The 15483-nt window shown below is 36.1% G+C and overlaps 1 protein-coding gene across 7 annotated transcripts in view; it reads right to left on the reverse strand.

The window, feature by feature from the left end:
• Positions 1-15483, reverse strand: part of LOC149776400 (uncharacterized) — a 78187-nt gene continuing 62704 nt past the window's right edge. For 3 of the 7 annotated variants that reach the window (XM_089940803.1, XM_089940802.1, XM_089940801.1), the window contains 10 exons: positions 13725-13860; positions 12269-12364; positions 11032-11162; positions 10323-10414; positions 9213-9297; positions 7930-8001; positions 3301-3504; positions 2819-2977; positions 780-875; positions 1-408 (listed from right to left, as the gene is read on the reverse strand). In XM_089940803.1, the coding sequence (XP_089796929.1) occupies positions 322-408; positions 780-875; positions 2819-2977; positions 3301-3504; positions 7930-8001; positions 9213-9297; positions 10323-10414; positions 11032-11162; positions 12269-12364; positions 13725-13860 (1158 nt within the window). In that variant the 3' untranslated portion in view covers positions 1-321. The remainder of the gene's footprint in view (positions 409-779; positions 876-2818; positions 2978-3300; positions 3505-7929; positions 8002-9212; positions 9298-10322; positions 10415-11031; positions 11163-12268; positions 12365-13724; positions 13861-15483) is intronic. The other 4 variants (XM_089940805.1, XM_089940804.1, XM_089940806.1 and 1 more) reach the window with 4 other exon arrangements.

Consider the following 15483-nt stretch of genomic DNA (forward strand, 5'->3'; position numbering starts at 1 on the left):
AAGGTTTGAATATATTTTAATAACGATCGGACATCACCTTCAGTTTAAAGAATCAATTACATACAATAATCCAAAGATGACTGAGATTTACTTCCACAAGCCTTTTTCTTAGTGGTTAACGCTCAAGATCCGTAAATTGGAATGTTCATAAAAACACATTATGATAAAAATATATATGTTACACTATATATTTTATTTGAAATTTGTAGTCCACAAGGAAAACAATTATGACATTGTTTAAGTTTATTTTTTGCATTCACATGTACGTTGTTTTAACTGTATCTTCTGTTATCCTTTCAGCTGTCACATTCAGTGAATTTGTCAACTTTGATGTTTCAAATCTTTGGATCGTGAAGGATACTTTTTTGCATAGTAATCGAGGAAACTCTCTGTGGCCCTGCGCCCTTGCTGAAATTTGAAAACAAAACAAAACTTTGTCAAGTTGGGAAGTGTCTGATATTTTTTAATGTTCACATAAATAACTAACATTTCTTGTTTTGTTGAAATTTGTGATGACGATAACTGAAAAAAGTTATGCAACTGAGACTGAATAACTGAGGTTTGTCAGGCAACTGAATGATATAAAGAAACGATTGGTCTTTATCGTCGTCATTAATTGCATACATTACACTAAGGTTGGATGGTGTCATATTCGTTGCGTAAGAATAACACCAATGCCAGAACCATCTAAGATCGTGATGCCTTGATTGTTCTAATTGGCAGACAAAAAATAAAACTTAGTGCTTAGAAGTAAACAGCTTGTACATTAAAATTATTACCTTGACGACAAATTCACGATCTTCACTTTCAAGGACGAAATCACACGTATCCACATGACCTGTGTTGATTCCCACTGTTCGCTCGCAATCTTTATCCTGGTGAAAGAAAATATCAAATTGTTGTTACGAATGAGGCAACATTAAATTCTCGGTTATCATGTCAAGCAGTACAAAGCATAGTGGTATCACTCCCGTTTGGAACTTTCAAAGCCTCTGGTTTGCTCAACGCCTTTATGCCATGTGCCCAGATCAAAGTCATTTCTCTGTGTTCTACTGTTTGTACAGCCTTAATCACCACCAAGTTTAGGTGGCAAAATATATATTTTCAACCCGATGAACAACCATCAGATATTTAAAAAGACTTAAAATCGTGTTTGATACAGTCGTAGTATAGAGTAGTGGTATTTTGAAAGATGACACTTGATAGATGAAGGAGATTAACACAAGGCATGCATTCTCCAGTGAGATGGAACACATGCGTCCTATAAATGGAGGAGTAGCACGACAAAGATTACATGGCTTAGGAGATCTGTTACAATCGACTTTGTATACTGTTGCACCGGTCTTGAAACCTATGGTCACTCGAAAAGTGCATGATTTAAAATATGCTACCTTCATGCATAGAAAAGAATTTTGACACAAAATTCCAAACAATCGCAAAGAATTCGAGGAAAATGTATTGATCCAGACAGTTAAAGAGCTCTTGAGACCCCAATACACCCACATGATTTCATTTCACACTAATATCCTGTCAGTCCTTCAACTGTTCGAGATTACGACGTTTTAGATTATGAAAATATTCGTCAATAGATGCAGTCTGCACATTTATAATTGTTCCTATACGTTTTTCAAAATGCAAGCCGTATTGCTAATTACTCCACATGGCATTTGTTGAATAATGACATTTGGTGGACGTATGTTACTTTCCCCTCGTACCCCAAGAAATATTTTTCAAAGCAAATATTAATTTCCCCTTTTCCTATAATAACCAAATGTCAAAATAATACCGACGAAACAATGAAACAATGACCAAAGTAAAACTATTATTAATCATGTTAACACGAAAATTCGACCTGGTATATAATGAAAGTAGTGCTATTCATAGCTGGCTCAAGCTAGAATGATATATGATACAGATATTATGGTCGTCTGCAACCTAAACATATGATATAAGTTGTAGTCTATACAAACTGGGTAAGAAAAATAAGGAACTGATCACAATTGATAGAAAATTATACAACAGGCATGAATATTTAATGTTGCTTTTGTTCATCAAGAGAATTACACCCACTTGCACTGTCGATTCTTTGCACTGTGTGTGTATCAATTCTCGTGATTGTTCGAAATATGATGTGATCCTAGTGGTGATTATTCAATCCGTCACACCAGGCGTCACTTAGTAATGATCCTAGTGGTCATTATTCAATCCGTCACACCAGGCGTCACTTAGTAGTGATCCTAGTGGTGATTATTCAATCCGTCACACCAGGCATCACTTAGTAGTGATCCTAGTGGTCATTATTTAATCCGTCACATCAGGTGTCAACTTGCAGTAATCCTAGTGGTCATTGTCCAAGCTGTCACATGAGGCGTCGACTTGTAGTGTTCCTAGTGATTGTTTTTCAATCCGTAACTTTAGGCGTCAACTTGTAGTGATCCTAGAGATCACTGATCAATCCGTCAAATCAGACGTCGACTTGTAGTGATCCTAGTGATCATTAATCAATCCGTCAAATCAGGCGTCAACTTGTAGTGATCCTAGAGATCATTTTTCAGTTCGTCACATCAGGCGTCAACGTTCATTGATCAACTTGTAGTGATCCTAGTGATTGTTTTTCAGTCCGTAACATCAGGCGTCCAATTGTAGTCATACTATCTGTAAAAATGCAATTAAGTCAACACTGAAACCTGTCTGTTTAAATTGATTGGGCAACAGTTCATTGGAATGTCTTTTATGTCATTGTTGATTTACATGTGTCACGCCTAGCAGAAAGGTGAATCATTTGATCAGAAATTATTCTCGATGTTTCAGATTTTACCTCCACCACACTTCTTTTAACATTGAGCACTAGAGTTGACTGTAATGTGTTGAAGAAAGAGAAGACCCCCTCAATCTCCGTCCTCTGATGTCCAACGAAACGGCTTTGTAGAGATATTCCCGTTCTCTCGACAAACTGGATCAGCTCTTGGTAGTTGATCTGGTACAAAAAGAAAAATGTTAAACACGTGTTTGTAGTATCTAGAGAATTGTGATAATATTTACATCCACATATCAATATAAAATATAAAAACATAGATGTAAATATTTATCATAAATTATATGTTCCATATTATATTCTAACAAACCTTCCATTGTATCGATGCTGTGCAGCTTTCTCAGTGATGTAATATTTATGTTCAATATTGATATATAGGTTGTTGGTTTAATTGTTATTATTATTATTATTATTATTATTAGTATTATTAACATGTTGTATTTGTGCTTTTCGTCCATATTCATCATCTCTATAATGATTTACACCTTTACTGTCGTCGAGGACACCATTATTATCAGCATTATGGTCCTCAGCTTTGTCAACGTCTTCATCATCATAGTCGTTTTCCTCATAAATGCCAACAGTCTTACCTTTCCATCCTTGTTCTCATCCAATATATCAAAAACATCGTTCACTGTGATTTCACTTCCGAATAGCCTTTCCATGTGCTCTTTAGAAAACGCATCTTCCTTTAAGAAAAATGGTCTTTAAATAGTTTCTTACGTACAGTAACATGAACAGCTCTATTATTGTTATGTTTCTTAAATTGTATTTAATTAATATTAAGGCTAATTTCACGCACTTGTTTTGTAGAATACATTTCAGTTAGGGAATGATCTACTTTGGAATGATATTGTTTATGCGGCAAACTGAGCTTTGAACCATAACTACATAGCTGCGAGTTGAATTGTAATGTTTCAGTTAGAGAAGTTGTCCAATTTGTTATATACAAAGCTTTACTTCTACTTTGCAACTGATGAAAAGGAAATTGTGTGCAATTGCCCACGGTTTGGGAACTGATGTTGAACAGTGATGTACCCAATACGAACCCCTCCATCGAGCTCACACTGCAAATCGAGAAATAGTTGCTAGGAACGTTTAGAGAAACTTTGCTCCCTCTGGTACACTGTTCTTAAACAAAACAAGTAAAATATAGCTCATTGTACACATTGGAACAAATATCTTGTGATACATTACATCGCATTTGGCGGAATGAAAATTTCATACGTTGTAGTAATGTTGAGGACGTTAGGACCAAGACTATGTTTCTTAGCCATCTCAAATGAGTATTTTCTCCTCACTCAGAATAAAACACTTATTTATTACATGTTTCCTTTTTATTCCCACATTCCTTTAATTTTTTAATGTATACGTTCTAAAAAATGAATGAAGCATCTGGCGTTTTATGAAAGATATTGTACAACCCATTCTCATGTTCGTATCTGGAGCCAGGCCTAAAAATGTTGAGTTGAGTCTGGCATGTGAAATATATCGACACTAAAATCTATGGAGAATATATAGCTGGTGCATTGTCTTTGCGCAAAAGACACCGGAAGGAGCTATGTTTTGCAGTCTTTGCAGTTTGAACATAGAACATTGAGCGAGTATCATCATCATCATCATCATCATCATCAGTCTCATGACCTAGTGTGGTCGTTGAGGCACTGTGCTGCTGAACATCTGACCAGTTCCCTCCACTTGTCTCGATCATGTGCCGATGCTTGTGTCTCCGCAAAACGTTTTCTGATCCATTCTGTGATGTTGTCAGTCCACTTTTTTCTCTGTCTACCTCTCCTTCTGCCACCCTGGACGCTGCCCTGCAGGACTGTTGTGGATAGACTGTTGGCTCTAGTGACATGGCCATACCATTTCAGCTTTCTCTTTTTGACGGTGGTGAGGAGGTCCTCATATTGGCCTACTTCGCGCCTGATGGTGTTACGCACTTCTTCATTTGTGATGTGGTCCATGTAAGAGATGCCAAGGATGGTTCTGTAGCATCTCATTTCAAGTCACTGGATTCTTCGTTGTAATTCTGCTGTCAGGGTCCATGCCTCACATGAGTACAAAAAGACTGAGATGACTAGAGCTCGCAATAGTCTGATTTTAGTTTTCAGACAGATATTCTTGTCTCTCCATATGGGTCTTAGCTTTGACATAGCTGCCATTGTTTGTGCTGCTCTTGACAAAATTTCTGCTCTTGATCCCTCTTCAGTGATTATGGAACCAAGATATTTGAACTGGCTCATTGTTTCCAGTTCATGTCCTCTGACTTTAATCTTGGCTGAGATTTGTTTGCCACTATTTGTCATCAGTTTTGTCTTCTCAGCGCTTATCTTCATGTCAAGTCTGGAAGATGTTTCATCCAGGTTCTTCACTAAGGTGGCTAGCTCGTCTTCACTGCCTGCCAGCCCATCAACGTCGTCTGCAAAGCGGAGGTTGGTGATGTTACACCCTCAAATGCTGACTGTCCCACAGTGGTTTTCCAGGGCTTCGCTCATGATGCGCTCTAAGTAGATGTTGAAAAGCGTGGGTGACAGGAGACAGCCTTGACGCACTCCCACTGTTGTCTGGAACCAGTCCCCCACAGCACCTTGGGCAATTACTGCACTGGTAACCTTGGCGTACAGCTGCTTGATGGTATTGGTTAACTTCTGACCCATGTTATACTTCTTCATTGTGGCCCACAATGCCTCATGCCACACTCTGTCAAAGGTCTTTTTGAAATCTATGAACACATGATAGATGTCTTGTTGGTGTTGCGAGTACTTTTCGCACAGAACCCTGAGATTGAATATTTGTTCTGTTGTGCTTCTTCCACTCCGGAACCCGGCCTGTTCTTCAGCGATTATTTCTTCTGCTTGTGGTTTCAGTCTGTCCAAGATGATCTTCAGCATTACCTTACTAGCATGGCTGATCAAACTGATAGTTCTGTAATTTTGGCACAGCTGGAGATTGCCTTTTTTTGGGAAGTGTTATAATCAGTGACTGGGTCCATTGTGTTGGCCATTCACCTGTCTGCCAGATCTTGTTGCAGATATTTGTTAGTAGCTCTTTCACTGATTCTCCCCCATTCTTGATAAGTTCAGTTGGGATGTTGTCTACTCCAGCTGCCTTCCCATTCTTCAGTGCTCTTATTGCTGACTCCACCTCTTCTTTGAGAATGGGGAAGTTATCATCATTTGAGGAGTTTGGAACTTCAAGTACCTCTGGGTCTCCTGTGGACTGATGGTTGTAGAGTTCTTTGCAATACTCAGTCCATCTTACTGCAATGTCACTCGCTTCTGTGAGGCATTTTCCATTTTTGACTTGAATGGTACTGACTCTTGGTTGTTTCTGTCTGGTGAGGTCTTTCACAATTTGGAATGTCTTTTTGCTGTTATTCTTTATCAGACTGTTCTCCGTTTCTATGCACTTTTGTCCAATCCAATTTTCTTTTGCTTTGGTCAAGTTTTTTCTGATATTCTTGTTTATTTCTCGGTACTTCAATGCCCCTGTTGTGTGTCTTGTGTTTTTTTAGTTCTCGTCGGGCATCACACAACTTCAGAATCTCTTCTGTAACCCAGGGTTTTTTCTTCGGGCGATGGAGGCCAATGATGTCCTTGGCAGTTGCTGTCATGACTGTGTTGAAGGTGTCTGTCATCTCATTGACATCACCATCCATCACAAAGAGTGGAGCAAATTTTCCTCCAATTGTGGCTTGGAATGACTTGCAGATGTTAGGGTCCTTCAGTTGTTCAAGGTTGAATTTGAGCCTGATTTTCTTTGGCTTGTTAATTTTCTTCAGCCTCACTTGGAAGTTCATAATCACGAGGTCGTGATCACTCCTAACATCAGCACCTGGGAATGTCCTTGTTTTTGCTCTATTGATGCCAGATCGGTAACGGTTTTGAACCAGTATGTAGTCGATCTGGTTGTGATGGGTTCCATTTGGTGAGTGCCATGTCCAGCATCGTGAAGCTTTATGTTGTCCCAGGGTGTTGGCTAGTACTAAGTTGTTGTAGCTTGCGAACTCGAGCAGCCGTCTCCCTCTTTCATTGGTAAGCTCATCGCAAGAAGGTCCACAATGTACTTCCCAGTCTTTTAGAGTATCTTCGCCAACTTTGGCATTTCAGTCTCCTTGGACAATGAGGATATCTTTCTTACTGACCATGTTTAGAATACCCTGTAGTTTGTTGTAAAACTCCTCTATTTCTTCATCATCATGATCGGTAGTTGGAGCATAGACTTGGATAATTGTGATGTTAAAGGGAGATGCTTTCAGACGAATGGAAATGATTCTGCTAGATATGGGGCAGCATTCAAGCACAGATCCCTTGATGGCTTTGTTTACAAGGAAGCCTGCTCCATTTATGGACTTGTCACACTCTCCACTATAGTATAATATATGCCCATCTTCGGTTTGGTGTTCTCCTCGGAATTTTCATCTAACTTCACAGAGTCCCAGAATGTGCCATGTATAGTGTTCCAGCTCATGTGTCAACTCTTGGAGTCTTCCTATTTGCGCCAGAGTTCTAATGTTCCAGGTGGCGATGGCAATGTTGTCTCTCGCTCGGATTGTATGCATAGTACCAGTAGCACACTTGTCACCTCCGTCCTGGTGGACAACGGCAGGCGCGGTCCTTGTTGACCCGGGCGACGACCGATCCGGTATTGTAAACTCAGATTTGTCCAGCATTATCAGTGTGTCTTGGGCAAAAGTCGTCTGGCGGAGCCCATCCCTCTCCAGACCAAGGAGTTGCCAGAAGGGGATGTAGTACATCGTCCAGCTGCCTTAGGGTCTCCACTCCGGATTTTCTTTTAGGGTTTACTCCCTTAGCCTTTGGCTAACCAAAGCCGACCTGCAAGGCAGCAGGAGACTCGTGGATGGGCGGGTGCGTCCATTTCCCGAGCAGATAAAGCATCTGCCACTGCCCACTGTTACCCTATGGATACTTTAGTTTTAGGCAGAATGCCCTAGGATACCAAGCAGACTGCCCTATGGATACTGTAGTTTTAAGCAGAATGCCCTATGGATACCAAGCAGAGCGAGTATAAGAATAACTAAAATCCAAAATAAGAAACTATCACAAGAATCTTCTAAAAATACTATTCAGATTATATGATTGATTACTTACATCACCTAAAGCGTTTTGTAGTTCGTTTCTGTCAATAAACTCATTCATATCTGTATTGTGTTTCTGCAAAACCTAGAATAGCGAGAATGGCAACAGATAACATTGTTTGTATTGACTCATTGACCAGGTTGTTTTTCAATACACGTGTTGTAATGATCTGACCCAACAAATTCATTCTAGTCTGCATATAAAGAATGAAGATACCTTCGTCTGTATTCCAGAAAAAAACATTATTGATAAATATTATTTAAACAAAATTCTGTAACTTCGTTTATAAAGTTAAACAAACAGGCCTTTGAAGAATTTGTATTAATATTTATTAGAGAATTGAGGGGATTAATGTGTAGCAGAAACAAAACACTTCCTGTATTTATAAAGAAATATTGCTAAATATGAAGTACATATCAAGAATGGAAATTTCGCACTGAATAAATTACCACTCTGCCACATACCTACCCAAGCTAAAAATCTTAGACGGGGACAGTAAACATTTATTTTAAAGATGATCTGATACAATGTGTTTGTGTTTCACGCACACCAGTCTTTGTTCTTATTCTCAGGTTTGAAACTCTTGCCAAAGTACCAGATGGTACAATTGGTCCAAATGGCAATTATGACCTGTGTATCTAAATTATTTTGAATGCTTGGTAAATGTATATAAGATCAAATGGGAACCTCAATGGTTTCCAAAGTATGATCCAGAACCAGGTCAACGGGAATGGTAAAGATAACCGACTGACATCAAAGGCCATTGTTAGTCGCATGTTGCAATCCTAACTTGAAAACTTTAAAGATCCCCACACAAAAATCATATATTATCTTACTGAAAATAAAAAGACGAATTACGATGTGAAACGAAAATTATCCCCGTGTTCAATCCTATCAAATGGGCATAAACGTAATAGCCATTTGTTCAGTAAAAGAGTATCATCCCTGTTTACCTATACTGAAACCATCAGTAAAATAGCTCTTAATTGTTGATTAAGAACAAACTAAAACACGTTTTAATCACTCTTGTCAAAAGGCAAACACACAAGAACATCAGACCAGCAAGGAGAAAATATTTCATTTAATTTCTTCTTCTTTAAAATGTAGCTTAATTTTTTATATAAAGTTGAAAAATATATGCTTGCATGATTATTGTAAACACTGTTCTTAAACAAAACAAGTAAATATATCAGTCTTAGAATAATACCTAATGTTTAAATCAATACGGTTGCCATTACTAAAGCAAAGTGTACGCCCATGACTCAAAATCAAGTAATTTTGCACTTCGTTTTTACCTTGAAGAATGCAGTGACAGCCTCCAAGGTACAGTGATGCTCAAATTTGACTTTTTCCATCATCTTCTTTTTCTTTAACTTTTCTCTAGAAACAAATATTTTAATGCATAGACACAAACTGAGATTTTGAAAATCGGATTATTTTCTAGGTCCATTTGGAGTAAACAGATATCTGGACTAGAAAAATGGAAGCCAAAGTACACTCAATCAAACAGAAGTTGAAAGGTTAGCATGGCAGTATTTGATTGCAATGAAGGACATGCAATAAAATGAACAGCTAGAATTACCAACGTTACAGTAGTAATGAATCTTCTTGGTCTAATAGTTTAGGCAAATCCATGGATAATTGTTACGTTGTCATTTCGGCCTTACATTCAAGTTTGTATTTTCATGAAAGCTGAAATTTCTTTTATGCATGGGGTGACAAATCTGGACATTGTAATTTGCAAAACGGTCTGATATTATTAAGAAATGTTAATTGTTATTTTATGCTAAATCACCGATCCTTTGAATCAGATAAACTGTGTGAGCTTAAGTGCATATTTGACCTCACATTTGTTATTGTTCAAGATAAAGGTAAATTATTAGGATTTGAATTGGAAAAAGGAAAAATAAGTTGTCCCTTATCTAATCTGCTTACTGACGAAGCTACTTTAACTGTAAGAACCACATGAGTTATGATAAAGAATATTGTTGCAGACAGGATAACATTCAATTATCTCTCTGAAGAAATAACAGTTACTCTTACTATCAGAATGCATCATGAAAATGGGTAGGTCTAGATTTGCTCTATATTCAATTCATTTTTGTCATGCGACTTAAGAAAACCAACTAGTAAAGACTATACCTTATAAAAAAATAGGATTTCAACTGAAAAGCTTATTATAACCAGTAAATTTAGCTTACGTTTAGTAAAGTCACGTCATTCATTGAAAGGTCAAACATCTGTGAATGTCTTACTAAAATATATTGACCAGAACCTTTGCACAATCCTACAAATAATAAGATAAGATAAGATATTTCTCTATAATATCGTTCTCGCCAAAGAAGACGGATTTATAACAGATTTAAAAATTATATTTATTTCAAATAAGATTATTTATGACACACCTTCCAAGTTTCGTTTGTGGAAATGGTGGTGTTTTATTCCCTTGTCGTTGTTCAAGTCTCTCTCTCAATACGTCTCGCTCTGAGTCCGAATACTGAAATATAAAATAAACAAATGCTTTAATGGCGTCAGAAAAGGACAAGAGCTTTTGTTGCAAACGTTTGACATTGTGATCAAATAGTTAAAGACGTGTCTATCGTAATGCAGATGTGACCATATTACCGTAATTGTTTTACCTATAATCAATATATGAATACACGCTTTTGAAGTTAAGTGATATGCTGCGCTTCTATCCTTGATTACATTAACTTTTCGTTCAATCTACATATCTGAAATTCTTTGAACAATGTACACAACCCTTTTGTGAATAACATTATTGCAGGAAGATAAAAAGTTAGTTTTATTTTAGAACATATGATTAGCTAAAAGTGATATCTGAAGTTAATGGTCTAAAGGCTTCTTTCTAAGAGTGTCATTACCTTCTGAAAAGCTCCATATGTTAAAGAGTCATCACGTGATTTAAAACAATTACCGACTGGGTGTTTTAAAATGTATTTCTTTCTAGCTAGTCACACGATACCAGGTTGTCTTTATGAAAGTATCTTATGTCTAAAAAAACACTTTATATCCGTGTGTTGTGTCCTATTTTAACCAAAAGAGTTGAAACAAGGCATTAACAGAATGAAATCACAATGTCTGCCATCATCTTACCAAGAGGAAACCAAGAGTTTTTTCGTTGTATGTCCCAAAACGACCCCTTTTGTCAAAGAGCTCTGGGTATGCTTCTAATGGTTGCAGTTTATTGAGAAAGCTGTCCTTCCTGTCCATAGACAACCACCAACCTTGTAAAACAATTGTATTAGCTTAATATAGTCAAAACCTATATATTATCGAACATTTCTGAAGTGTACACTAAATCAGATAGCTCAAATAGAGTCCCACTAGACATGACGTCACAACATATGACGTCACAACATATGGGGAAAAGTAATCTAATATCGTTTGTTGTATTATGATGATTACATAATATATTTGACACATGTTTGTTTTGAGAAATTCTGCCTATTGAGTAGTATATTGATGAGTAAATAATATCATTTTTAGCTTGAATTCCTAAGTACAGAACATCAAGGTAGGAGTATAGAACACAAATATTCAAGTAGAACACACATATACAAGTATAGAACACAACAATACAAGAATAGAACACCAATATAAATGTATCTAAGACCAAGATACAGTTATGGAAACAAAAGATACAAGTATCAAACAAAGATGAAAGTATCTAATATAAAGACACAAGTATAGAATATATCGATACAAGTTAAAACACAATGATATAAGTTCTGAACATCGAGATGCAGGTATCTAACACAATTATACAAGTCTCTAACACAATTAAACAAGTATCTAACACAATTATACAAGTATCTAACACAATTAAACAAGTATCTAACACAATTATACAAGTATCTAACACAATTAAACAAGTATCTAACACAATTATACAAGTATCTAACACAATTAAACAATTATCTAACAACAATTATACAAGTATCTGACACAATTTTACAAGTATGTAACACAATATTACAAATATCTAACACAATTATACAAGTATCGAACACAATTATACAAGTATCTAACACAATTATACAAGTATATGACACAATTATACAATTATCTAACACAATTATACAAATATCTAACACAAAGATACAAGTTTGGAAGACCAAGATACAATATCGAACAGAAAATTACAAGACCAAGATACAAGGTAACATATAAATGAATGCGAAATATGTATAACTAAGATGTACTCTTTAAATAATTATAACATTTTCCGTTTAAGGACTTTCGTCTACCCTTTGTTTGATGTATTAATCTAAACAATATCAAAAACAGAAGTCACTGTAAGAAACTGTAACTGTATCTCAAAAGTGCTTACCATCAAAACAATTGATTGGATAATTGTTCAGTACTCCACCGTCGACATACCAGTTGCACTGACCGAAAGACTTATAGTTTATGGCCTGGAAGAGACCTGAAAATATATCAAAATGACAATGGGAAATAACTCCTGTCAGAATAAATCGCTAGAAAATACAGAAGCAAAGTTTCGTGTTTTCTAATGAAAATATATAATGATTTTACTACGATCTTAGCATAAACAAGCGTAGTTTGGTATATGGCAGGCTTTTAGCATTTCAAATAATGCTTAAAATCAATGAATGATTTCAAAAGAGCTATTGACTGTAATATCTTTCCGAGAAACAATGACTAAATATGACAATAAAGAAACGAGAGATCTTCGTAAACAGTATTTAACAGTAACTACGAAATAAACACTCAATAAAAATGCAAAAGGCATAAAAGTTAGAATAATTGAGACAATGACATGAATTAAGTTATTTACAGATGTATTCTAATATGTCTATCCATATTTAAATTCCCTACCTCACATAGATGGAATTTGCCTAACTATGCTAACAATGTTTAGTAAAAGAAAATTAAAAAAACAATCAGCAATGTTGAAAACCCAGAAAATATAATCATATTATTTGCATATTAATATAAATATACTTACATATTTTGATTGTTTAACTCCTAATATTCCTTCCTTGTGCTAAAACGTATTACTATTTAAAAACAATTTTAAGTCAAAACGTTCAAACAGATCTAAAAATTATTTTTTGTTTTATAATAGGCCAAATATCTTAGCAAGGAGTCTGAAGATTTGCTTACTAAGTTACGACTATATTCCTGGCCAAGTTTGTGATTAATCGTGCTGCTAGATTTGTGTGAAAAAATCCAAAAAGTTCAAAAATGCTTTTGAAAGCAGAATTGGAAAAATTCCTGCAATAGCCCAAGAATCCAACCATGTCAACAATTAATGAAAAGTGCGTAAAATAATATAGCTCTAAGTTTCAACGGTTTAGTGTTATCGCATTAAAACCAACTCGTTACAAATGTACGGACCCACATACATGCAAAAAGGCTGACGGATAATAGGAAAACAATTTGCACCTTCTATCGCAGTTGGTGGTGGGGGTGGGGTTGCATGAAACTTTACTTCTTATATACTAGCAAAATTCTGACATTTAATATGTATTTCTAATAATTTCGGAATTTTAAAATTTTGGCTATCATAAATATACAAAAGTGTAAAATTATAGTTCCAAGTGAAGAGACTTTTGTTTTAAAAGAAATTCAACAGAATATATTTAGTTGTCGGTTAATCAATTTGTTATCACATCTACGAATTATGTTAAAAGATTATTCAAGATAAAACGTCTCCCGAGATAACAACTTGATATTAAATAATTATTGAATATTAGATGAAAAGATTATAATCTCTAGCATCGTAAATTTTTTAGGTAATTTTTAACTGAGAAATATGATACCTGGTATTGCCATGGACATTCTGACAGCTATCCGGATCGGCAAGTCCGGTGAGGTTTTCGGATGACAATATTCCGCAACCATCATATTCAAGTTCGTTACTACTATGCACAACTCTTTCCCTGTGTTGTGGTACAGCTATTAGCAGAGGGAACAAGTCAATGACAATTTATTTCTAGAACACATCAGTAATTAGACGAATTCTTTCTAGCTGCACATTACTAAAAGGAATTATTTACTTAATGTTATTGTTTTCTAATGATATAATAACATACACTTTTTAATTTACCTACAATTATGAGAAAATGTTGAGGACGTACTAGATGTATGTAGTTAAGGAGCGACCATATAATTTTTGGAGGGGTGTGGGAGGGCCTGGGAGTTTATTTAGACCCATGGTATTTGTTCTTGTTCTGTTATCTAAAGACAATGTTAGAAATAACAACCCATTAAAATGAATATAATAGGTTCTTCGTTTCTACTATAAATTAGAGCAAGAATATTCGTTTCAAGTTATTTTCGTGCCGAAATTTTAATATCCCTGGCTACCCGTCTCCACCCTGAAAATTAAATGGCCAGTTTCTTATGTACAGCCACAAATACGATTATAAAATCTCGTTCTCTTAACCTTGGAGAAAATATTTTATCCTAAATTAAATTTATGTAGCATATGTAACTGCGCGTATCATCACTGTACGTCCCGAAATCTATCCGGTTCGAAATGACAGATATGGTTTGTTGGGCCTTTAAACGACAAAATTACCGGGGGAGATAACTCAGTGCTATCAATTTCGACTACCTGTCTTCTATCTTTTTGAATACTTGAAAATTGTTAACAGGTACAGACTTTCAATCAACATGACTGGGGTCTCTAGTTACAATGTTGCTAGAAACTAATGTAATCTATATGACAAAGTGATTCTTTCAGAACTTGAAGCAGTCGTCAAATTTTGAATTCACCATAGGACTGTAATACTAGCATGCAATAAACCCACGCATCAAAAAGTGGATCAATTTGTATTTTTGCTGCTTCAGTTGATTACGTAAGCATTATGCAAAAACTGTATTTCACGACAAAAAATTGCTTCTTCGAACACGTCACAATGCTGCGACATTTAAGGAGATTAAGTTAAAGAAGGATTTGTACGTCCATATCCTCAGATTATTTACCTCGAGGCTTATTTAGCTTAAATTTAGGCAACAAAGTGCGTATCCGATTAAAGCCATAGAACGACTTAAACATTACAAAAACTACGAAGAAGCCAGTAGCAGGACAAAGCGCAAATATACAGAATGTCTCAGCAGGATTCTGGAATAGTACTGTTTTGTTGTTAACGTTGAGTGATAGTAGCCTGACTTGTCAAACAGATCGAAAATTCGATCTCTGAAAATCATTCTCAACTGGCGATAAGGTTGATATCGCTTGAAGTCGATCACCAGACCGCTACGGTGGCCTAGTGGTTAGGACGTACACAGACATTGAAGCGATTTGACTGAAAAAGTTTTAAAGCTACGTTGAAATTCCAAATCACACACACACACACACACACACACACACACACACGTCGATAACTGGTTTCTAATGAATAGGTTCTAATCAAATCCAAGACAACAGAACGGTTCGGATTTTCGGTCCAAGTGAGGAACCACTTCTGCAAGTTCTCCAGTCACAAGGCTAACAACTAAGAAACGGTGCTATTCATGCCATTCTCATTTAGTCCTCAGAGTTGGTGCTAGTCATCCCTGCAAGCTGACTCTGAG

Source organism: Sinohyriopsis cumingii, chromosome 18 (genome assembly GCF_028554795.1).
Source record: "Sinohyriopsis cumingii isolate HCF-2022 chromosome 18, ASM2855479v2, whole genome shotgun sequence".
Lineage (NCBI taxonomy): Eukaryota > Metazoa > Mollusca > Bivalvia > Unionida > Unionidae > Sinohyriopsis > Sinohyriopsis cumingii.